This window comes from Rattus norvegicus, chromosome 4, assembly GCF_021556685.1.
Source record: "Rattus norvegicus strain SHRSP/BbbUtx chromosome 4, alternate assembly SHRSP_T2T, whole genome shotgun sequence".
In the NCBI taxonomy this organism is placed as follows: Eukaryota; Metazoa; Chordata; class Mammalia; order Rodentia; family Muridae; genus Rattus; species Rattus norvegicus.
In genome coordinates, this window is record NC_141537.1 from 180,246,642 (window position 1) to 180,269,911 (window position 23,270).

At 48.2% G+C, this 23,270-nt stretch overlaps 1 protein-coding gene across 16 annotated transcripts in view; it reads right to left on the reverse strand.

Annotated features, from left to right (window-relative positions):
- The window catches only part of Dnai7 (dynein axonemal intermediate chain 7), a 36,506-nt gene that overhangs the window by 4,877 nt on the left and 8,359 nt on the right, over positions 1 to 23,270 (reverse strand). For 3 of the 16 annotated variants that reach the window (XM_087657060.1, XM_087657061.1, NM_001106627.3), the window contains 9 exon segments: positions 22,645 to 22,746; positions 18,216 to 18,353; positions 16,003 to 16,149; positions 14,515 to 14,618; positions 13,143 to 13,479; positions 7,176 to 7,257; positions 5,334 to 5,494; positions 3,831 to 3,987; positions 1,262 to 1,476 (listed from right to left, as the gene is read on the reverse strand). In XM_087657060.1, coding sequence (XP_087513186.1) covers positions 1,262 to 1,476; positions 3,831 to 3,987; positions 5,334 to 5,494; positions 7,176 to 7,257; positions 13,143 to 13,479; positions 14,515 to 14,618; positions 16,003 to 16,149; positions 18,216 to 18,353; positions 22,645 to 22,746 — 1,443 coding nt within the window. 16 annotated transcript variants of the gene reach the window in all.

The following is a 23,270-nucleotide window of genomic DNA, read 5'->3' on the forward strand; positions in this document are numbered from 1 at the left end:
TTCTGTGTCCTCTCTGCCAAGGTTTACTGGCCCCTTAACCTTTTATACCTGAGAGATCTCAGTAGCTATTCAGGGCAAAAATGGAGTCAATGTTTTTCATACTAAGTGCTCAAAATCTAACACACACGTCACAGTTACAGCGTTCCTCAATTTGGACTAGCTGCATCTTTTTTTTTTTTTTTTCGGAGCTGAGAACCGAACCCAGGGCCTTGCGCTTGCTAGGCAAGCGCTCTACCACTGAGCTAAATCCCCAACCCTAGCTGCATCTTTTTAAGAGCTCAGTCACCACAGACAAGAGGTGAGCTGTGACCCCAACCTGCACACACACCCTACTGCCTGCATATTCATAAGCGAACATTCAGTAGGTGCTAGCCCTGCCTAGCAGACTATTGCCCTGCATGGTGTCTCCCGGCCGCTGGGACAGAGTGGTTGGAAGCCTGGCGAGGCAATGTCCTGTCCGGTATCCTCGGAAAAGTCGATGGCCTCCTAACAGACTGAAGGATGGTTCCCACTTTTTTAGAGACCTTAGTGACATTGACAATCCTGAGATGCCATCTAATAACCACAGAGACTTTATCTATTGATTTTGTTTGCTGGTTTGATTGTTCGCTTGAGACAGGGTCTCACAGTGTGGCTCTGGCTGGCCAGGAACTCACAGAGCTCTGCGTGCCTCTGTCCCGAGTGCTGGGATTGAAGATGTCTTCCGCTATGCCTGTCCTGTGGATTTGAGTCCTGATGGTCTCTCTCCTGTATCGTGATGGAGTTCCCGCCCTCTCTAAAGCAACCAAGCTTTGCAAATCACAAAAGTCACTGGTGATTCTAAGTAACCACAGGGCTAACCTTCCCTGTCAGTCAGCGTTAAAACCTCTCCATGCTGCCAAAGGACGCCCCCAGGCTGATAGTGCAGTGAATCCCGTGTCCCCGCCTTCAGCCCTCCAGCAGGAATCCACTTCTCTGGGGTTTCTGAGGCTGTGCACTTGAGGACACTGGTCTCACTCGGCAAGATGAGCTTTAGAGACTAGGGTGTACACCGTGTCCGGGGATCAAATGTTCCGAGTTTCACCCCGGGAAGTCTTTCTGAGATGACTGACCTATCCCTAGTCACCTAGTAACCCCAGAAACAAGTTGGAGCCCCACTTTTACACATTATTGGCTGTTTACTCAATGAACTTCACTTAGAAGCCACAGCTCCAGAGACATCTTCCATGCTTCCTTGCTGGTGCACACTACCTAACTGCAGGCCGGCCACGATGTCACTCACCTTGATGTGTATCTGGAGCTCAATGAAAACCGTCGTCACCATTAAAAGGGCTTTGTTCATACCGAGGGGACTCAGCTCCCAGGACTGGTAAGGCATGTTGACATGAGCATCCTGAATCAAGGTCACAGGGCCCATCGTATCTATACTGAAGGTTAGGAGCCTGTTTTCTCGGTTGTAATACACACAGGTGACGCCATCTGACCTCCAGAATTTACCTTCCCGACAGAAGACAGTGACATTAGTCTCATATTTGTCCCTCGAAAGTGAGTAAGAACATCTAAGAACACATAACGTGCACAAATTGGTCTTCTGTATTAAGACTCTTGAGGTAAAGTGCCCCACCCCCAACCTGGGAGATCCCTGCCTCCAGGGTATAAACGCCACACATTCTGCATGGCACTGAGGGGACACTGGACTCAGTGTTTCTGTCCCTCGATATTTCACACACCTGTCTCCCGCCCCTCTCTCCTGACTTCCCAAGATCTTACCCACCTGTGCCTGAGCCTGTGCCAACTGCCATTCTTCCTGGGTAATTCTTCCTTCCCTAGACCCGAACAGAGGCTCTCCTGCCTGCTTTACTTTTTAAATTTTTTGTTGTTGTTTTGTTTTTGAGGGAGTGGTGGTGGTTGAGATGGGGTTTCTTTTTTCTGTGTAGCCCCGGGTGTCCTGGAACTCACACCGCTTGGCCTGCTTCTGCCTCCCGAGTGCTGAGATATAAAGGTGGCTAACAGGCTATTTTTTGTTTAAGATTGTACTTTCAGGATATTCTCCGTTTGTTGTTTTTATGCGGTTTTTTGCCTGCCATGTGTTTATGTGTGCCAACTGCATGCAATTCCCAAACCAGCCAGCAGAGGGAACCAGTTCCCGTGGAATTACAGTTAGAGATGGTTGTGAGAACAGAGCCGGGTCCTCTGTGAAGGCAGCTCCTTACCCGCTCTTTGCCACCTCTCACCGCTTTTCACTGCTGTTTTTTGTTTTCTTTTCTTTTCTTTTATTTTTTTGGAGCTGGGGACCGAACCCGGGACCGAACCCAGGACCGAACCCAGGGCCTTGCGCTTGCTAGGCAAGCGCTCTACCACTGAGCTAAATCCCCAACCCACAAGGCATTCTTTTAACTCCCTCCCAACGAACCCCTAGGTGCAGCCCCTCCAGAGTTCATTTCCAGACCCATCTCTGTCCCTGTAACCCCCACATTTGGAAGGCAGAGGTCAGAGGGTATCGAATTTGAGGTCAGCCTGGGCTATGTGCTTAGCTCAAGGCCAGTCTGGGTCTTGACAAACTAAAATGTGGAAAAAATGATTCAAATAAACATTTTACCAAACGGGATGCACGTGATATGTAAACAGACACCCAGTGCCGACCCTTAGTAAACAGGACATAAAAGCATTGCTCAGGGCGCTGGACAGAGGATGGCAGAGTCTGCAAGGGTGTGTGACTCGGGCAGAACTTGTAAAATGGCACAGCAGTGTTGAGAAATGGGAGTCTCTCAAGGTGACATTCACTTGCACTTGGGAGCAAGTAGGGGTCAGATGACAACCGCAGGTGTTGGTCCCCAATGCCACTTTACTTGCGCCAGATTCCCTCCTTCTCAGCTGTTCAGGCCAGGCTGGCTGTCAGTGAGATTTTGAAGTTCTCTGGTCCCCATCTCCACCTCACTGTAGGAGCACACAGATGCATGTTACGGTGCCTGGTTCCCCATGGGCTGTGGAGTCAGACCTGGTCCCCAAGCCGGTGTTGCCAGTGCTCTACCCATGACACTACTCTAGTCTACTATGGACGTTTAGCTAAGATAGACGTATCACTCCTAAAGTGACTTCTGGGCGGGCATGACCGTTTGGTAGGGAAGTGCTTGCCGAGAAGCCTGAAAACCCGCTGTGGATCTCTGAAATCCCAAGGGGTGGAAGGAGGGAACTGACCCCTATAAATTGTGATCCGACCTCCACAAGTGCTGTGGTGGGTACGGCCCTGGCATCAAAACAAATCAACAAGTGTAAACTGATTAAGTTCTGGGCTGGGGTTTCAGCGGGCAGAGCCCTCCCCAGCACTCTGGGTTCTATCCCAGCCTTCAAGGGATAGACACAGGAAGAACAGAAGTTTAGGGCCATCCTTGACTATACCTTGAGTCTGAGGCCACTCTAAGATTTTGAGACCCTGTCTCAATACCATGAAAGAGAGAGGGAAGGAAAGAGGGAAGGAGGGATGAGGGGGAGGGATGAGGGAGGGATGAGGGAGGGAGGGAGGAACGAGGGAGAGAGGGAGGGATGAGGGAGGGATGAGGGAAGGGGGGAGGGACGAGGGAGGGAGGAACGAGGGAGAGAGGGAGGGATGAGGGAGGGATGAGGGAAGGGGGGAGGGATGAGGGAGGGAGGGATGAGGGAGAGAGGGAGGGATGAGGGAGAGAGGAAGGGATGAGGGAGAGAGGGAGGGGTGAGGGAGAGAGGGAGGGATGAGGGGGAGGGATGAGGGGGAGGGATGAGAGGGAGGGATGAGGGGGAGGACTACCCGCTGCAATCGTTTGCAATCCCCCCCTTGCTGCCTGAGCATCAGAGCTGCTGTGGTGTGGCTGTACCTTCAGCATCCCACCTGACCACTTGAGGATCCTCAAAGAAGATGGCGCTCTCGTGGATCTCCAGTGTGACCTCTATGGGTGGAAAGGCACTTTCTGGATCAGGTTCTTCTGTGTTTTCTGGAGGGTATGTAAACTTTTGTAATCCTTCTTGGCGTATCTTTTAGAAGGGATCAGAATAAGGGGAGTCAGAAGGCAGTGGCAATGGCCATGAGCACCTGTCACTAGGGAGTAGGAAATCTTGTCTCAAAGCTCAAAGATGAATGATTGAGGGGAAGACACTGACAAACTTAACCACAACCTCAGACCTTCCTGTGGGCCAGGCTGGGGACGTGCTCTTATCCCAAGCCCCGTGACAAGCCTGTGTGCATCAGAACTGATAACCGAGGCAAAGAGAGACCAGGAGACCTGCCGAAGACTGCAAGACTTCAAGGTCACACCCACACTCAAGCACCTCCCATGGGACCCCAAATCACTGACTGTGCCTAGCATTCTAATGAAGGCCAGCCAGCCATAGAAAAGACAAGTGGCTGCCCCTGGAACAGCACAGGGCAAAGGCCTCAAGCTGACAGCAGATTCCTGAGGTAAGGCAGGGCTCTGAACCATTTGAATCAATAGAGAGAGAAGCACCAAGGGAAGATGAGAAGCTTAGAAAATCCAGACTAATATTCTCAGGCAATAAACTAAAAAGAGCTTTGCAGTTAAGTGAGCCCATGCAGTCTCCTTAGGAGCCTCCACCGGGTGCAGAAGTCTTGTGGATTCAAGGGCTGAATGCAGAGAGGCAAAAAATGGGACACTGACAAAATCCAAGAAAGGGATGTTGGGTGAATTCCTGAAAACTCGGCTTCTTTCTCATTGAAAGTGGGGGGAAAGCTCTTATTTTTTAAAATTTTGTTTTCCAGATAGAATTTTTTTAAACTTGGGGCTGTTTGTGGCTATGGTGCAGAAGGCCATAGGTGGAATTAGCTAGTACACACACAATAATTAAAAAATGAAGCTACTAAACTTAGAAAAAATGAGATAGGATAGTGCATGCTTAGGATGTCAGCACTCAGGAGACTGAGGCAGGGGGATTATCCCTCCCCTGCTGCTCTGATGGGCACACCTGGACTACTGCACTGGCAGAGTGTCCACTCACTTTCCTTCAGAGGCTTCAGGGACAAAGAGGGGGCTTTGGGTTCTCAGTCAACGTGGCCTACCAAATTGAAAATGGTTCCCACCTGGCCATTTAATAGAAAAGAATATTTTCCAAGCTCTGATGGTGACTGGCGGTATTAAGGGCTGACAGACTCGTTGGGGGATTAATAGTGTAGGTTTACAAACAAGTTCATGGGTAAGAAGTTCTCCCAAGATAGGATTAACATGAGTTAGATGCTGAGGTCGTGGGAATTGAAGTAAAAATGAGGCCATTTCATCTGTAATTGATCCCGGGGAGTCTCCTACCTCACCTGTAGTGGAGGACTCTCGTACCTCACCTGTAATGGACCCAAGGAGTCTCCTACCTACCTCTGCTAACACCCAGCCCTTCACTGGTTTGCTTTGAGGGGGCAACTCCAGGATTTCCAGGTGGTACACGCCGCCCAGGGGGGAGAAATGGCACATGTTCACCTCGTAGGGTTCCAAGGTTTCTGGCATTTCCAAAACATTCTCTATCAGGCTCAGCTGTGCTGTAAGGAACCACAGTGCAGTTTTAGAACAGATGGCCACATCGTTGCATCAGGGAGGATATAAACAAAGTCGCAGGACTGCTCAAAGGGTTGGCTGTAGCTACTGAACTTTGCACAAGGTTCTCAAAGTGTCTCACTAGCCAGCCTTGAGCGAGAGCTCCATGTGTGTGTTGGGGGGTGGGGTGCACTCTTCTTGCAACACATACTAGCACTGTAGGAGAGTACACATAAGATGTATTACTGGTAAAACTACATTCCACAAGACAGTTTAATTGCTACGTTCTTAAAACTGGACATTAGCAGACAAAAAAAAATCCAGAGGGTAGGTGGAAAGTTCATGGTGGAAAAGTAGATTTGGGGCCATGTATCATATGAAAGATGGTTATTTGAACCAAAATAGGCCCAGCTCAGGGAAGTGATGAGGTGAGATTTCTGTGGGAATTGTACAATCTAGTGACAAATGCACAGACAGAAGTGACACCTGTAGTCACTGTGGCAGGGACCATTCTCACTCCACCAACAAGACAAAATCAGCCACATAAAAACATTCTTCTGGGCAGTGGTCAGACTTGATTCAAGATACGCAGGATTATAGAGGTGTGCTGTACCTCTAGTTCCAATTCGCAGGCACAACTGGTCATTAAAGCTTGAGACCAGCTTGGCCCACAGAGTGAGTGCTAAGCTAGCCAGGCTGAGTAATGGGACCCTGTCCCTCCCCACAAACGCTGACTAATAATATATCCTGTCCAAGTTTCTTCAGCCATACAATCCACACCGTGTTTGTACTGTGCTACAGTTTGGAAGGGCAGTGAGTGGGGAGGTGCAGAGCAGGCAGCGGGCAGGCAGTGAGACACAGGGATTGGTAGTGGTGTTACTATCAGTCCGCTCCCATGCCAGAGGTACAGCAGGGCTCTCTGAATTTATCTCTGGAGACTGGGCACTGAGAGTTCATGGAAACAAGTGATAGATAGATAGATAGATAGATAGATAGATAGATAGATAGATAGATAGATAGATAGATAGACAGACAGACAGATGGTAGGATTAGTGGGTGGGCATATGGACAGATTAAAAAAAGTCAAGTTAGGCAACAACTGGTCTCTTGTTGGTACATGTTTAATAAACTAGACTCTTTACTTTTTATTTAATTTATAATTTATTGGCCTAAAAAGAAGCCAGAAATAATACTGTGTCTAAATTTAGATGGTGAAGACATCTCTGACTTGGGGGTGACCATGTAGGGAATTGTGGTGTTCGTGACAGAAGTTCCATGACCTACTCTAGCATCCTAGATCTAGAAAGAGGAACTCTTGCCTGGCATAAGCTATAGAAACATTACCTGATGGGGAAGGGATGTAGATGAAGGTGCCTAGAATGCACAGGGCCTTGACTTTGACCCCTGCACCACATAAAGCCAGGCGCATGCTTGTGAGCCCAGCACTTGGGGAGGTGGATCCAGGAAGATCAGAAGTTCAAGGTCATCTTCAGCTACATAGGGTTTGAGTCCAGCCTGGGCTGCTTGAGACAGTGCCTCAGGATATACAGATAATTGAATAAAAGAGTACGGAGATTTAAGTATAACAAATACGCTTAGAGTACACAGAACAGATTCCTCCGACATCCCTGAGAAGGAAGAGCAGTGAGAGTTAAGAGGACAGACATCATCAGACAGACACCATACCTGCTGAGACTGTTTCGCTCAGCAACTTCCTCTCCAGTTCAAACTGGGTGGTTTGGGACTCTTCCTCTTCAGGGTCGGAAATCTGCAATGGAAGACCTGTCGACAGTGAGCATCAGCTTCCTCAGGAACTACTCTCTAAGCACACCAGGAGGATGCTGGGCCATCAGACAGCCCAGAGACCAGGGGGAGGCCCTTTCTCAAAGACCAGATGGAAAGAACAATGAACCCAGCGGCAGCATTTTTAGCCTAAATGCTGTCACCCCGGGGACAGTGTCTAGCCCATTGGTTTGATGTGTGTGTATTTTGTCTTTTGATCACCATATGCAAGCTCTTCAGTGCACACGCCAGTGTATATCCAGAATGTAGCAGGCTGCCATCTCTTTACAAGACTGCTCAGCAGAGACAAGACAGTAGACTGGGGAGGTGGCCCAGCTGACAAAGGGGCTTCCCGGCATGCAGGAGGACGGGGTTCAACCCCCAGCACTGCATAAAACAGGGTGATGGTTTGTGTCTGTGATCCCAGTACTCTGTGGTGAAGGCGGGAGGATCAAAAGTCCAAAGCCATCCTCAGGTAGTCATTTGAGGCTAGCCTGGGCTACATAAGCTCCTGGGTCAAAACCTCTGAAGGCAGACAAACAACAGCAAAGCAGACAAAACCCCCAAGATCATTCAACGCCAGGACACTAAAGTCACATGGGGTCTTAGGTTCACTCTCTAGGACCAGACAGACACAACCAAAGAAAAGCGACATCAGGCTGAGTTTCTTATAGCAGATTCCACCTGAGAGTTAGACAGAGTGTGTGTGTGAGTGTGTGTGTGTGTGTGTGTGCACGCGCGCGCGCGTGCAATGTATGTGTGTGTGCTTGCATGTGTGTATGGTGTGTGCACGCTTGTGCATGTATGTCTGTGTGTGGGCAATGCGTATGCACATGTGTGCGCATGCATGCTCTTCAGTGTGCGTTCGGAATTTACTTTTACTCTCACACATGCTGGTTCAAGTTTTCTTTTTGAAGGACTGGGGATTTAACCCAGGGCCCACCAAGTGTATCTGTCTACTGAACTGCATTTTCAGGCTGGGCCAGTGCCTTAATGAGACACTTTGTAACTTGAACTTTCAATTCAAAGACCCATGTCCATCTGTCTGCTTGTTGTTCTTCAGGGTAATAAAATATATTAGAAACTACTGTTTTAAATGTACTACTTTGGATAATTTCTCACAATTATGCCATATTCAAATTAGGACTTTCTAAATATGTTGTGCTATAAACAATTTGGAATGTTTATAATATTTTAAAAATATTAAATATTTTAAAAAATATTTACAATATTTTAAAGTTTTTCAAATCAATTAAGAGATGGTATTAAGAGCCCTCTAGTGGCCAACTTCTTAACACGCTCACGAGAAAGAAACCACACTGTCATTTAATGTAAGAGAATTAATTTTCAATTTACATTAATCTTCACCCTCAACATGACTAGATCCCACCCTGAATATAGACTTGTGATTCTGAGATGACATCACAACCTAAGCAGAAAGAGAAGAAAAGAGAGCTGAACACTGTCATTCACCTCTCAGAAGCCCTGAGTACAGCTACCCTGTGCTTCTGCTGCACCCATGATGCACTGTATCCCGTCATGCCATGAGCCAGACCAATCCCTATCTACTATTTTGTCAGGGCAGTGAAAAATGTAAGTAACTCAGGAAATGCAGTACTGAGGAGCCGTGCTGTCACCGAGAGCAACCTGGCCTTGTGTTCATAGCTTTGGACTGGTTGGGAGGAGTGTGGGATAGCCTGGAGCCGTAGGCCACAGGAGCTCTAGAATTCTGGAAGCAGAGCCCAGTGGTCATTCTGGTGGGAGTTCAGGAGAAGAAAATGCTGAGAAATCAGTAGAGAGTGTATGGCTTTTCAGACAGGGGGGAGGAGGAGTCCTGAGAACTAGGCTAGAAGCTGATCCTGCCACATCCTGGGAGAGGATCTGGCTTCGGTCTGCCCATTTCCTAAAAATCTGAATGAGGCTGGATCCAAAAATACTGAACTACACTGTCCCAGAGAAGACATGTTAAGACAGAAACAGCCAGGGTGGTTGTGGTCACTGCTCACAGTGCTTAGATTCACACTGAGGGAGTAGAGGGCTATAAAAAATGTCCAGTTTGTCGGGAAAGATGCAGATGAGGAGGGTGGCAAGGTAGCATCTCTGTGCTAACAATCTCAGAGCCATTGATGGAAAACTGGGACAAAGGGGAGCACACCAGAGAGCAAGACCCAAGGGTGGTGTTAAATGATGACAGAAAGCAGACAGGTCTAGCCTTATCCTCTACAGCCGGCTGTAAGACCAAGTGTTCAGGGTTTCTAAGCTTGGTCCTTCCAGGATCAGAGAATAAGTCAGACACTCTGGGACAGGTGTGAGACCAACACACACACACACACAGAGACACGCACACGCATGCACGCGCACACGCACACACACACACATGCACACGCGCACACGCACACACACACACGCACACACACACAGGTCCTGCCAGTGTTGTTATGAATTCCTAGGCTCAAGCTTTTAATGTAAGATATTTCCGGGGGCTGGGGATGGCTCGGTGCAGGCAAGGGCACTTGCTGTTTTTCCAGAGGACCTGAGTTGTTTCCTGAAGGAAGCAGCCCAAACACAGCTGTGCCTTCAGCTCCAGGGCACCACCCACTAACCAGGACTAAACATCATTAATGAGAACTGTTCCCTAAATGACCTCAATTGACAAACTGCAGCTCCGTGAGGCCACCTGACTGATCCCTAAGACGGGATGCTTCGGTTTTGCAAATTCAACCCATGGTTCAATTTATATAGTTTCTAACTGTTGTTTTTGCAGCTTTTACGTTAATGTAATTCTCATGTGAGATACTGGTAGATTCGCCCCAAATATTAACTAGAATCAAAGCCACTAGATGCGGAGTGGACAATCGTCCAACACCGACAGCCGAGAAAGCTGCAGTCTCTTGTCACTCTTGTGATGACGCTTCACTTGCTCTGTCCTGACTTCCAGACTGCGACTCCTGCATACTGTGCATAAATCTCATTTCTTTTTATTTTATTTTAAATTCTTATTTACATTGAGATGATACTGGGGCTATTTGCCATGTCCTCCTCCCCACCCACATACTGCTTCCTGTCTTACTATTAAAGCCAACCAGGTGGCCATGTGTGACCTTCAGGGGACTAGGATGTCAGGTGACCATGCGTGACCTTCAGGGGACTAGGATGTCAGGTGACCATGCGTGACCTTCAGGGGACTAGGATGTCAGGTGACCATGCGTGACCTTCAGGGGACTGGGGTGTCAGGTGACCATGCGTGACCTTCAGGGGACTAGGATGTCAGGTGGCCATGCGTGACCTTCAGGGGACTGGGATGTCAGGTGACCATGCGTGACCTTCAGGGGACTGGGATGTCAGGTGACCATGTGTGACCTTCAGGGGACTGGGATGTCAGGTGACCATGCGTGACCTTCAGGGGACTAGGATGTCAGGTGACCATGCGTGACCTTCAGGGGACTGGGGTGTCAGGTGACCATGCGTGACCTTCAGGGGACTAGGATGTCAGGTGGCCATGCGTGACCTTCAGGGGACTGGGATGTCAGGTGACCATGTGTGACCTTCAGGGAACTAGGATGTCAGGTGACCATGTGTGACCTTCAGGGGACTGGGGTGTCAGGTGACCATGTGTGACCTTCAGGGGACTAGGATGTCAGGTGGCCATGCATGAACTTCAGGGGACTGGGATTGCTATCTTTCCTCTCCCTGAGAATCAAAACAGTGACCAGGATGTGCCCATTTCTGAGAGATCTACCACACCCAGAGCTGAAATGAAACTGAACAAAAAAATCTTACTTCCTGAAGGAAATTTTTATGTTTGTTTTTCAGACAGAGGCTTACAATGTAGACTAGGTTGGCCTTGATCTCACAAAGTTCCGCCTGCTTTTTTCTCCTGAGAACTGGTAGATTTTTTTTTTTTTTTTTGGTTCTTTTCTTCGGAGCTGGGGACCGAACCCAGGGCCTTGCACTTCCTAGGCAAGCGCTCTACCACTGAGCTAAATCCCCAACCCGGTAGATTTTTTAAGAAGAAAAATGGCCAGTTGTTTCTGGCTCTGCAGCAGCCTTGTCCACTTTTCCACCCTGCAGGCCTTTAAACTTCCCTGTTACCATCACACACAATAATACACACACTCACACACACAGACACACACACACAACACACACACTCACACCCAGACACTCACACACACAATACACACAGACACTCACACACACAGACACACAGACACACACACTTGCACATACACATACACATACACCACACACATACATACACATACACACACTCACACAGACTCACACACACACACTCTCACTCACACACACACTCACACAGACACATACACTTATACACACACATACACATATACCATACACACACACATACACATACACATATACCATACACACACATACACACAGACACTCACACATACATACACACACACTCACACACTCACACACACAGACTCACACACACACATACACACACATATATACACACACATACACACACATATACACACACTCACACATACACACACCCACACTCACACACACACATACACACACATATATACACACACATACACACACATATACACACACTCACACATACACACACCCACACTCACACACACACATACACACACATATATACACACACATACACACACATATACACACTCACACATACACACACCCACACTCACACACACAGACTCACACACACATACATACACACACACATATATACACACATACACACACATATACACACACTCACACACACACAAACTCACACACACATACACACACAACACACACACATACACACAACACACACATACACTCACTCACTCACACACACGCACACACACACTTATACACTCACTCACACTCACATACACACAGTTACCTGTATGGGCAGTCACCACACACTCATTTTCTCTATTGCTTTAGATTCTTTGATTCTTTAATTTTTTTGATACAACTGTTGTATTTCAAACAGGATTTCTCTATGTGTTTTTAGAATATCAAATGATTCCTTTTTTTTAATTTACATGTATTTGTATATGGATGGTAATGAGTACATGTTTGTGTGTGTACACATGCATTGTGCCATGGCCCATATGTGGAAGTCAGAGGACAGCTTTCAGGAGTCAGTTCCCTCCTTCCACCATGAATGCCCTGGGGACAAATGTAGGTCTGCAGACACCTTTGTCCACTGAGTCATTCAGGGCCCAATTCACATTTTTATTTCAAATTCACACAGAGTCTATTCCTTAGCTCTCTACAGACTTGTATTATTCTGCCCTTTGTGCTCATGCTGAGGTTTTGGGGTTCCAAGCCAGCGAGAAACACACAGTGAGACCAGGTCTTAGAAAGCCAGTGCTGGAGGAATAACAAAAAAAATATAAATCCCTCCGGTTTGCGCAAGCATTTGCTGCAAGTTTGCATTCCAGGGCAAGCTGCCTAGAAGGTGCGGACGGGCATGCCAAGCAGCTGCACCCTGGTCTCAGGGCTTTGCAGCAACCAATGGACCACGAGACGGCAGAGCCTGAGGCTGAAGCCACTGCTCCCACAAGGAGAACAGAGGGGAGAGAGACACAGAGAACCAGGGCACAGGCGAGGAGGGGCTTCTAAGTAGCATCTCTTTGCTCCGGGAAAATCCTGAGAATAGCTCCAGGGCCTGCCAATGCTTACTGCACAGAGCAAAGTAGGAACTTTCCAGAATATGTCAACCTGGGTAAAGTGAGTCAGGCTGGCTACCCCGGCCTGTGAAGGGCTGAAGTAGGAGGACTGCTGTAGGTTTGAGACCTAGCCTGGCGTGTGGACGGACAGGTGGACGGATGGATGGACGGACAGACGGACGGAGTATCCTACCTTCTGTGTGACGGTGTCCACCGTGGGGTCGAATTTGACCTCCTCCTCTGGGATGCTGCTGAGCTCTCTTTCCTCCTCAGCCTTGAGCTGCTCAGCTTCGTCAGCAGCTTCTTCAGTAAAGACGTTTTCTTCGGGGACAGCCTTTTCTGTTCTTTCCTCTTCCTTGAAATTCTCTGCTACTATGGACCCGTGTTTTTCCTCAGTGACAACAGCGGAGAACAAGGGTGTGATGTGGTCATAGTGCGTGTGCAGAAGCCGCAGGGCGACATTGCTTGTGGCTAGTATCCTGGGGATTTCAAATCCGACTTGTGTCTGTGAGAATTTCACAGTTCGGTACCTGCCAGAAATCAGTTGGTGAGAGCCAAGAGGTGAGGGAGCAGGGACGGGTTGGGCCTCACACTGCACCCGAGGGCACCCAGTGTTCCTCAGGACACTCTTGGGTTCCGCCCTACACTTCTGTCTCTCCTGAGGAGCCTCTCGGTGCTCTGCTCCGCCCGGCAAGGCTGGTTGCAGCTTCAACTGCTGCTTACTTTACCGGGGGTTTCAGTAGGAGCTTTGGTTTTCCCTGACAAAATACAGGCAGAGGAGGCCTCTCTGAATAAACTCTAAGAGGGTCCAAATGGCCCTTCCATATGTGTGAACATAGTTCATATCAGAAGAATCTATATCACTAAAACTACTGATTTATCCCTGATGACTCTCAAATACAGTCTACACAGCCTTCTCAGTGCCTGCCCAGTTTGATAGACCTTCTAGTAGCAGCCAGCCTGCCACGGAGTTAACCCTTGTAACCCTCTCCTGTCTTTATTAGAGTAAGGCCACGCCTGCCTGTCCCCCCTGTGGGAGAGCATGGCGGCTTCCTCTCTTCTACAGATGAATTTCCTTCGTGATCCTGGGTGTGACCAGCAGAGAGACTGACAGCTGTTTTGAAGTCAATAGAAACCACACTTTGTAGAAAAACAAGCTGGTAAATATTACATCCTCCTTTTATGAGACACTAAAAATGAAGCTCAGAGCCAGGTCTGATGTCACAGACCCGGAACCCCAGCCCTGGGGAGGCAAAAGCAGGGCACCTAGCAGTTCGCGGTCGGCTTTGGCACGGGTGAGAGTGGACAGAGGTCTCCTAGCTCTTTTTGTAAGGTTTGTTTTTATGCGCAGTGTTTTTGTTGTTGTTGTTTTGGTTTGGTTTGGGTTTTTTTACATGTGCACCACTTGTGTGAGCAGCAAGGAAGACACGACATTCCACGGCGCAGCCTGCTCTAGACACCAGGCTACGGTGCCTCCTCCAGGGACTGGTGTTTGAACTTCAAGCCAACCTACTAAATGCCCCTGGCCTTGGCGTCTACGGAGAAGTGGTGAGGAGATGGGGTACCTTGGATTCTTTTTCAGGTTTGCCCACACGTACAGGGTAACATTCTCATCTTTGATGATTTTCTCCATATTCCCGGTGTCCAGATCGGCTAAGTTACTAGCTTGCTGTAAGAGAAAACACAGAAGAGCCTCACAAGGTCTCACAGTTTAGGAAAGGCGCTCAAAACTGGATTCCTTGTATTATTAAAAGAATAATCCGGGGGTTGGGGATTTAGCTCAGTGGTAGAGCGCTTGCCTAGGAAGCGCATGGCCCTGGGTTCGGTCCCCAGCTCCAGAAAAAAAAGAAAAAGAAAAAAAAAAAAAGATGAGCAGCAACGTTGATTGCCCTTCAAAAAGAATAATCCGGGTAAACGGCAGAGGAGATGGGTCACTGGTTAAAGTGACTGTCAGTGTCTGGTGGCTTCCCGTCATGTCAGCCTAACGAGGCAGGGACAGGAGTTCCTGGAGGAATCTGGCTGACTCGAACAGCCCTACTGTGAGGTGCTCTGCATAGTCCTATTGCTACCAAGTGCTCTATGGAGAGGCTTCCCCAGGCCCCCTGGCTCCCCTGATGCAGTAAGGGCTGACTTGTACCACTATCTCTACCTCAGCTGGAACACAATGTATAAAACAAGATTAAAAATACTGTGCTCTCTTAGCAAAGCCTCAGTCACTGACACACCCACACACCTCCTTACCTGATTTCTCTCCTAGAGTGCACACAGCAGATGCGAGAAGGTGGCATGTCTGTTACAGCAAGAGTGAGCCCAGCACTCTGCCGAGCTGCTTAGACTTAGACTACATCGCAGCGAGGCCACCCAAGCTCGGGCCTCAGCTAAAAGAGTGGCTGAACACGATGTATGCCTGTAGGCTGAGTTCTGAGGATTCTTCACACACGCAACAGGATGTGTGTTAAAACACATTCGTGGGAGAATTAGACTGAGGGCTGTATTAGGACTCTGACCTTAGGAGTTTTATGGTGCATATGGGCCGAGAGTTATTTGGATCTTCTCACTTCTGGGGAGATTTTGGGGGATAAAATGTGTAACACACAAACTTCTGAATGGTACGAGGAAAGATGAAACATTTAAAAATTTGATTTTCATCTATAAATTACAGCAAAATTATAGGTCCCATATGGGAACTTACCATCTTTTAAGTCTCATGTTTAAATATAATACTTTCAAAATTAAACTGGAGAACTAGGATGTCAGTCACCGTAATCTATACCAGCTGCTTCACCTAGAGTAGCTATCTCATGTTAGTTTGTAAAGGTTCCATAATGAATTCAGTGAACCTTGGTGAATGTGAGGAAAATGAGCTTTTGGCTGGTAACACTGGTCTCTTTCGAAAATAAATACAAACAGTTGTTAAGTCACATAAGTGTGGGTCCTTTGATCTGCCCTGAATATGGTAGGGTTCTTAGAGACCTTAGTGGGCCATGACACACAGTAGGACTGCTAAAGGCAGCCGGTTAGGGTTAGTGCTGAGAGAGATATACCGCCCGTACTCGAAGCAGCAGCTCTGTGGCCACGTTCACCTTCAGACTGAGGAGCTCCTGCAGGCGCAGAATTGACCCTTGGTACTGCAGGACAGTACTCTTGTCCAGGTCACACGACGGAGTTTCCAGTAAAATTAACTTCAGCTTTTCAATCAGCTGGAAAGTAAAGAATGTCACATCACTCACCTGGAGAGAGTCAGAGGGGCATGGAAGGGGATGGCCTGAGAGAAGGAAAACATCTATCCCAAGGAGCACCCTTGTCTGTGTCCAACCCCACAGGCAGGGAGGTCTCAGTGGCCAGCTTAGAGGGGATCCAGCCTTAACCAGCTGAGACCAGCTGATGCCATGTTAGCTGAGCCTCTGTTATTGTTGAACAAGACTGCATTTTCCTCCATGCTGGGGTAGAAGAAACTGGTTTTACTTCTCATAATGATCCGACTGAGTTGTGTTCGAGTGTGTGCTGGTGTGGTGACCCTCACTATGCACCTCAGCCCTGAGGGCGATCCCATCCTGTCTCCATCCTGATAGTTCCTTCAAACCCTTTTAATGTGAGGCTCAGAGAGCCTTCTGGGTGGTGAACACTTCAAGCCGCTGACATGCAGAACGCCCAGAGAACTCGGGAGACCATATCGACCGTCCCCACGTGCTGTATGTACCCTGTGCATTTCCTCCTGGGTGTTCATACCAAGCGTAAGTACCAGCTTCCTCTGTTTGGTGAGCCATTAGGACAGAGTATCTCATCCACAATCAGACTTTGGGGAACCCTATTTAGAATTGGTTGCTCAGAGGTGCAGGTAACCCAGGAGATACTTGGAAGGTATGCAGAGACAAGTGGAATCAAACCCCTAACACACGGGGGACTATGCTAACTCTAGGTAGGTGATGTTAGCATTAAACTGTTGGTACCTGGTTGATGTCCAGAGGTGGAAAATTAGTGTGTGTGGCGGGGGGAGCTTATGTATTTGATATAAGAGTGTTTGGGGTTCCAACACATTAGGGGTAGGTGTGTGTGTTCCATATTGTTATTTCTTTTTCATACACACTAGATGCATGTGTGAGTGTCATTAATGTTCTAAGTCTATATCCTTTCTTTGAATTTGCTGGACTTTGCGAATTAAGAGGATCCCTATCTTTTAGTTCTAGGTGACTATCAACACTGCTGCTTTAAACTGCTTCCCCTCACTCCTAGTCTGTACAGGTTCAGATGTCCCCTGCCACATCCCGGCTGACCCTCGAAGTCACCTCACCCACGTCCCGACTGACTCTCACGATCACGGGTGGCTGCTCTTCCCTCTCTCCATCCCTCGTGTTGCTGTGTGCTCATGTGTCGATTCAACATGACTTCCAGTGTGTTTGTGATTAAGAAACCTCAGTGGATATATAGACTAAAGATGATGCAAACATATTCCTGGTCCTCTGCAGAGTGTGTCTGGTGCTATTGTCCGTAGTTTGAGGTTCCAGCCACTCTAGTGCATTTTGTTCTCGCTGCGGCTTTGCTCTGTGTGTGCGTCTAAAGGGGCGTGAGCCTAGCAGTCACAGACAGACTGTAGAGTATCCATCCACAATTCCAATGGCTTCCAGAGTTTTCCCATGGCCTAAAGTATTTCACCTATTTTTTCAATGAGATAATAAAGTTACTTTTCCCCCTCAGTATGTTTCCTTAGATGAGTCTATCCATCTTATTTGTAGATACAGAAGTTGGGGTGTTGTGGCCCTTTTAACCTTCAGTAAGAAGGTAAAGCTGGACAAGGCACAGCATCAGGCATGAAACTGTCACAGGGAAACTGAAAAGGTAATGAGGAGGAAGAGGAAGAGGAAGAAGAGGGGAGGGAAGAACAGAGCCAAAAAGTTCCAAGCCTGAGAGGATCCCAACATTCCCTTAAGAACTCACTGTAACGAAGCCATTTCCCAATTCCTAAGAACCCCAGCACTCACCAGACAGCAACACTGAGCCTTCAGGGACCACTTAAAACCCACGCCATAGCGACAGAGGTGAGCTGGGAAGACAGGTCTCCACTGCACCTCCGAGCCAGCGACACACAGACAGTCTCATCTGCCTCCGTGACATGGAGGAGGAAACGCTGTGTCCGAGCTCTGCTCTGTACGGTGGGTTGAGGCGGTGTGGGAACCACTCAGAACCCTGTGTGTGCAGTCAGGCACGGAGCACAGGCAGGGCCCACAAGCGCCCTGGGTGTTAGCCAGTGTCAGGCGGCAGTACTTACGGACAGAACCAGTTTACTTTTCTCCATCACTTGCTCAAAGGTCTCGTTCTTCTCTTCCTCCCACAAGCTAATGAACGTGTTCATTTCCTGGGCAATCCGAGGATCGGGGCTCCCATCACACTCGGTGTAGTGCTTCCACTGGGGATACAGATGCGAGGGGATCACACTCATGAAAACACCGCGAGGGAGGTAGCGTTTAAAAGTTGTGGTTTTTACCGAGGGAAGGGAACATGCATACACCACCGTGTGCATCTGCGGATCAGAGGATAACCTGCACAGCAGCCAGTTCACTCCTTCCACCATGTAGGTCCTGGGGATTGAACTCAGGTCATCAGGCTTGGCGGCAAGCACCTTTATCCACTGAGCCATCTTGCCAGCCCCTACATTGTTTTGTTTTGTTTAAAATCTGACATCTCAACATTATATACCACAATTCACACAATGACATAAACTATATGACCAAAGAAATCAACTTAAATAACTGGTCTCCCCACCTCCCCCACAGGTGCTTCCTCCTTTTTTGAAATCCAGTCTAATTATGCAGTCCTGGCTGTCCTGGAGCCCCTCGTGTAGACCAGGCTGGCCTTGAACTCACAGAGACTGCCCCTAAATGCTGTGATTAAAGGCGTGCACCACTTTTCCAACTCACTAGTGTCCGTTTCATCTAAACAATTTCTAATCTCCACTGTTACCTGGGGCACAAATTCTGTTTGCTTTTGTGCATTTGTTTTGAGGTTGTGTGAGCCGTTTGCTTTCTGTCTTTCACAGCACTCACAAGATGGAGGCTGTGCTTTCTCCTTTTCTGGTTCTCTCTGACTGAGACCTGACACTGGTGTTGCCAGAGTCCTCTCACCATATTGTCCATGTAGACTTTGCACGTCATCACACTGTGCTTATTTTAAACTCTAGCATCATGGCCTGTTTAATGCTGAGTTTCCAACTGGTCTTCTCACAGTTACGTTGTCTCCAAAGTTATGGTTTCTGATTAAACTAAATGGCCTGACACACTCTTACATATTATTTACTAGTGTGTGTGTGTACGTGTGTGTACATATGTATGTATGTGTGTACATGTGTGTACATGCGTGTGTATACATGTGTGTACATGCGTGTATGTGTGTGTACATGTGTGTATATGTATGTGTGGTGTGTGTGTATATGTGTGTGTGTCTGTGTGTTTGTGTGTGTACTGTGTCTATGTTCACATACAGTGGCCAGAAGAGAACATTAGAATCATCATCACTCTCTGCCTTTCTTTTGAGGCAGGGTCTCTCTCTCTCTGAACCTATCGCTCACACTGTCTAGGACAGGCTGGAAACCTGTCAACCCGAATGATCCCCTACACCCCATCTCCTCTCTAAGCTGGGATTGATTACATGCGTCTGCAGAGGATGCTGGCCTTGCAGAATCCAAGCTTTGGTACTTATGGTTACAATGCAAATGCCTCTAAACGCTGAACTGTCCTCCAGGCCCGACACCTACATATTTTAATTCAGGGTCATTTCCTCAGAATCCACGCTTCAGAGAGACTATGGATTTGCTTCCAAAATCTACCAGAAGTGAGGCACATGGAAGCTTGGTCTCCCAGCATGCGTCAAAGTTGCACTTTTTACACTGTGATCCAGTAAGTGTATAATACTTATCTATAGACATTTGTATACACACACACACACACACACACACACACACCCCAAAATAAACCTTAAAGCGGTTTCTTTGCAGCAGCAATGCCTCTGTCTGCTGCATGTGGTACTGCATGGGAGCATTTCACCCACTGTCAGGCCAGCTAGAATCTGTCCTCTTCAACCTCAACAGCGGCGTTGGTAAGGCAGTCCAACTGTCTATCCTTCATCTTTATCGGAAGAGCGAGGGTGACGGGCCAGGGCCACTGTATTTAACACCTTCAACTGTTTCACTATAAAGACATCAGTGTGTGCATCTCTCTGCCAGTGGGCATCTCTCGGGAGTGCTCAGCAAGGAGTCACTTCAGAATAACACTCTCGTTGCTGTCACGGCCTCAGTCTTCCTGCAAGGAAAGCTCATGAGAGAGGCACTCAAGGAGACTCTCACCCTATCTCATCCTCCTTTCCCCTTTGTAAGGACAGGTGGTCACCAGGCCACAGGAACAAGTCACCTACAGCACTGACCTCTCACCTCATCACACATCACACTCTGGATGGGATCGCTAAAGGTACGATGGAGAGTTTTACCTTACTCTTACGATTACACAGTTTATTCACTAGCTTAGGCCTGCCACTGAGGGAGTGGAGGAGAGACACCAAACACTGGTGTATTTACAGAAAGCAACTCTGCTGTACAAAACTTCTGCGAATGAACTAAGAAAAGACTGGAGTCAAGCATGGAGGAGGGCTAGGACTTGGGAGGCTGAGGCAGGGGCATCTCAGACTGGAACAGAGACAGACCACACAGACACACAGACACACACATACACATACACAAAGCGGGGGGTGAATGAGTTTCACCATACCTATCTTGCTACAAACCATCTCTCCCCACCCATCCATCCATCCATCCACCCATCCATCCACCCACCCATCCATCCACCCACCCATCCATTTTGCACTTCTTACCTGACCTCTCTGATTGCTGCTCTAAGTGTCAGCTCCTATGCCTGTATTCAGTCTCATCTTATTCCTGTCATCTACCAGGGAAGAGTCAGCACAAGGTTTTGCTAAGGGCTTTGCTAGCTGAGGCTTGTTAGCGTGCAGACCTGGGGCTTTCTGTCTTCCCCCGCATAAACCTCCAATGTCTTACTTCTTCATTGAGCAGAGGAAAAAGCACTCAAAATAACAAAGCAAGCACTTTCCCAACATAGCTGTTCTTTTAACCAAGGTGCTGACTACAGGGCCATGGGCGCTTATCTATGCAAAGAGCACATCAAACCACAATTCACCAAACTGGACGGTCTCAGAACCACAGTGAGTAGTGAGAACCAAAGCCAGAGATGTTACTGGACACCACTTACCAGACTGTGGGAGAGGCACGGAGAACAACTTCACTAGCTGCAACCAGCCAGCCAGCCAATGGGCCTCAGCCTGCACCATCTAACCAGCCACGGGAACCAACCAGAGCTGCTCCTGGCTCCCCACAAGTTTTATTTTCAATGCACATGAATTCTTTAAAGACAAGAACTTCATGAGGAAGCCTCTGCCAGCTTCAAACTTTGCTTCTGTGGCTTCCTTACCTCCTGGTACTCACAGTAACCAAGAGCCTCTGGTTACTCTGGGTTAGGCCTTGGTTTAGGGGTGGTGGGAGGCCATGTCAGCAATAAGGGCTGATCTACTTCCTTGTCATGTAGCTCTTTAGTTTCTTCCAGAACAGTTCTGCAGGCTCGGTGTGGTGAAAGGCCTGGCCTTCTGCCTATCCTGGCTTTGGACTTGGCTTCCTCTTCAGGCTCAGTCATTCCACCTGTGCCTGGACGTGGGACTGTGCTGTCACTTGGGTGCTTGGAGGGGATCGGGCCATTCGCCAGGATGACTTCAGTGTTTTTATGTCTCAGGGAATAGGGAGTCTGAGGGGGAGGGGGCTAGGCCATGGGGCAGAGACATGAACAGAATCCAGACCACTGAAGTGTCTCACCTTCCAGAGACTCGGGCGATAGCACTCCTAAACAATGAGACTAGTAACATCCAACATCACTACAGAGGGACCAACACACAGATGTGATCATGATCATGCTTGGAAAATTGCCAAAATGTAGCTCAGACATGACGTAAGCCCCTCTTGTAAAGGTTGCTCAGACATGACGTAAGGCACCCTCCTGCTGAGGAAACGGTGCTGAGAGATGTGTCTGATCCAGGTTTCCACACTCCTTCCAAGTCTGTATGCACCAAGAGGAATATACAGAAGTGCAAGCCAATGGATCAGACAGACTTCCGAGTGAACAGGGAGGAGTGTGAACACTCCAAGTGTCCCTCTACTGACAGCAGCTCTCTACAACTGCATCAGTTTCCCCTGAACACAGTCATATATGTGCCAGATGAGGGATGTTTAGAAGATTTAAGAATGTATGTATTCCTGTGTGTGCAGAGCCTGCAGAGCCCAGAAGAGGGCACCGCACGCACGCGCACGCGCGCGTACACCCACACACACACACACACACACACACACACACACACACACACACACACACGGGATAACTGGTGGTAACTAGTGACTTGTGGTCACTATGGATAACTGGTGGTAACTAGTGACTTGTGGTCGTTATGGATAACTGGTGGTAACTAGTCACTTGTGGTCGTTATGGATGCTGGGACTGGCCAGGGTCTCTGCGAGAATAGTGCGCGCTTTTAACCACTAAGCCATCTCACCAGCCTGGAGCTTTTCCCTAATAAAGTTTCCCAAGATAAAATTCAGTATCTGTTCCCTCGAGACCCCACAGTGAGCTGCAGAGGAGAGAAAGCCTCACCTGAGCCAGTACTCGCATTTCCCGCTTCTGTTTCTCTGCTTCAGGAAAACAACACTCCAGCAGAGCAAGCTCTTCCAACTCCTCGCTTCTCCTTTCTAGGTCCTGCCACAGAAGGAGGCAGCTGATGGCTCTCACATGGCTTTCAGGGGAGCATTTAAGGGTCATGTGGCTGAATATACAGTTCCCAAAGAAAGAGTTGTTACTTTGAATAAAACTGCCAATGATGCCTGAAACAGTAGCTTCAAAGTAGCTTACAGGTCCCACTATGGGAGATACTATTTGCCCCGGGTGTGAGATGATACAATTCTGCATGTTTTGGCCTGAATTAGAGCAGTGATCCCACACTACACTAACTGGGGGAGGGGGGGTGGGACCATGAGGGGAGGTGGTGGCTGCAGGCCAGAATGTCCTGATGACGAGAAGGCAGGAATTGGCAAGCTAGCTCTAACCCTAAGTGTCACATGTTTTCCCTTTATGCGATAAAATGGAAGAGGCATTAAGTACTCCTATACACACCAAAGGCAACAGTGTCCCAGAAAGAATCTGTATAACTGAGTGTTTGGAAAGATGTGCTCTCCAGAGGGTTTCAGCTGAACACAGGTCAAGGGTGAACATCATGACGTTTG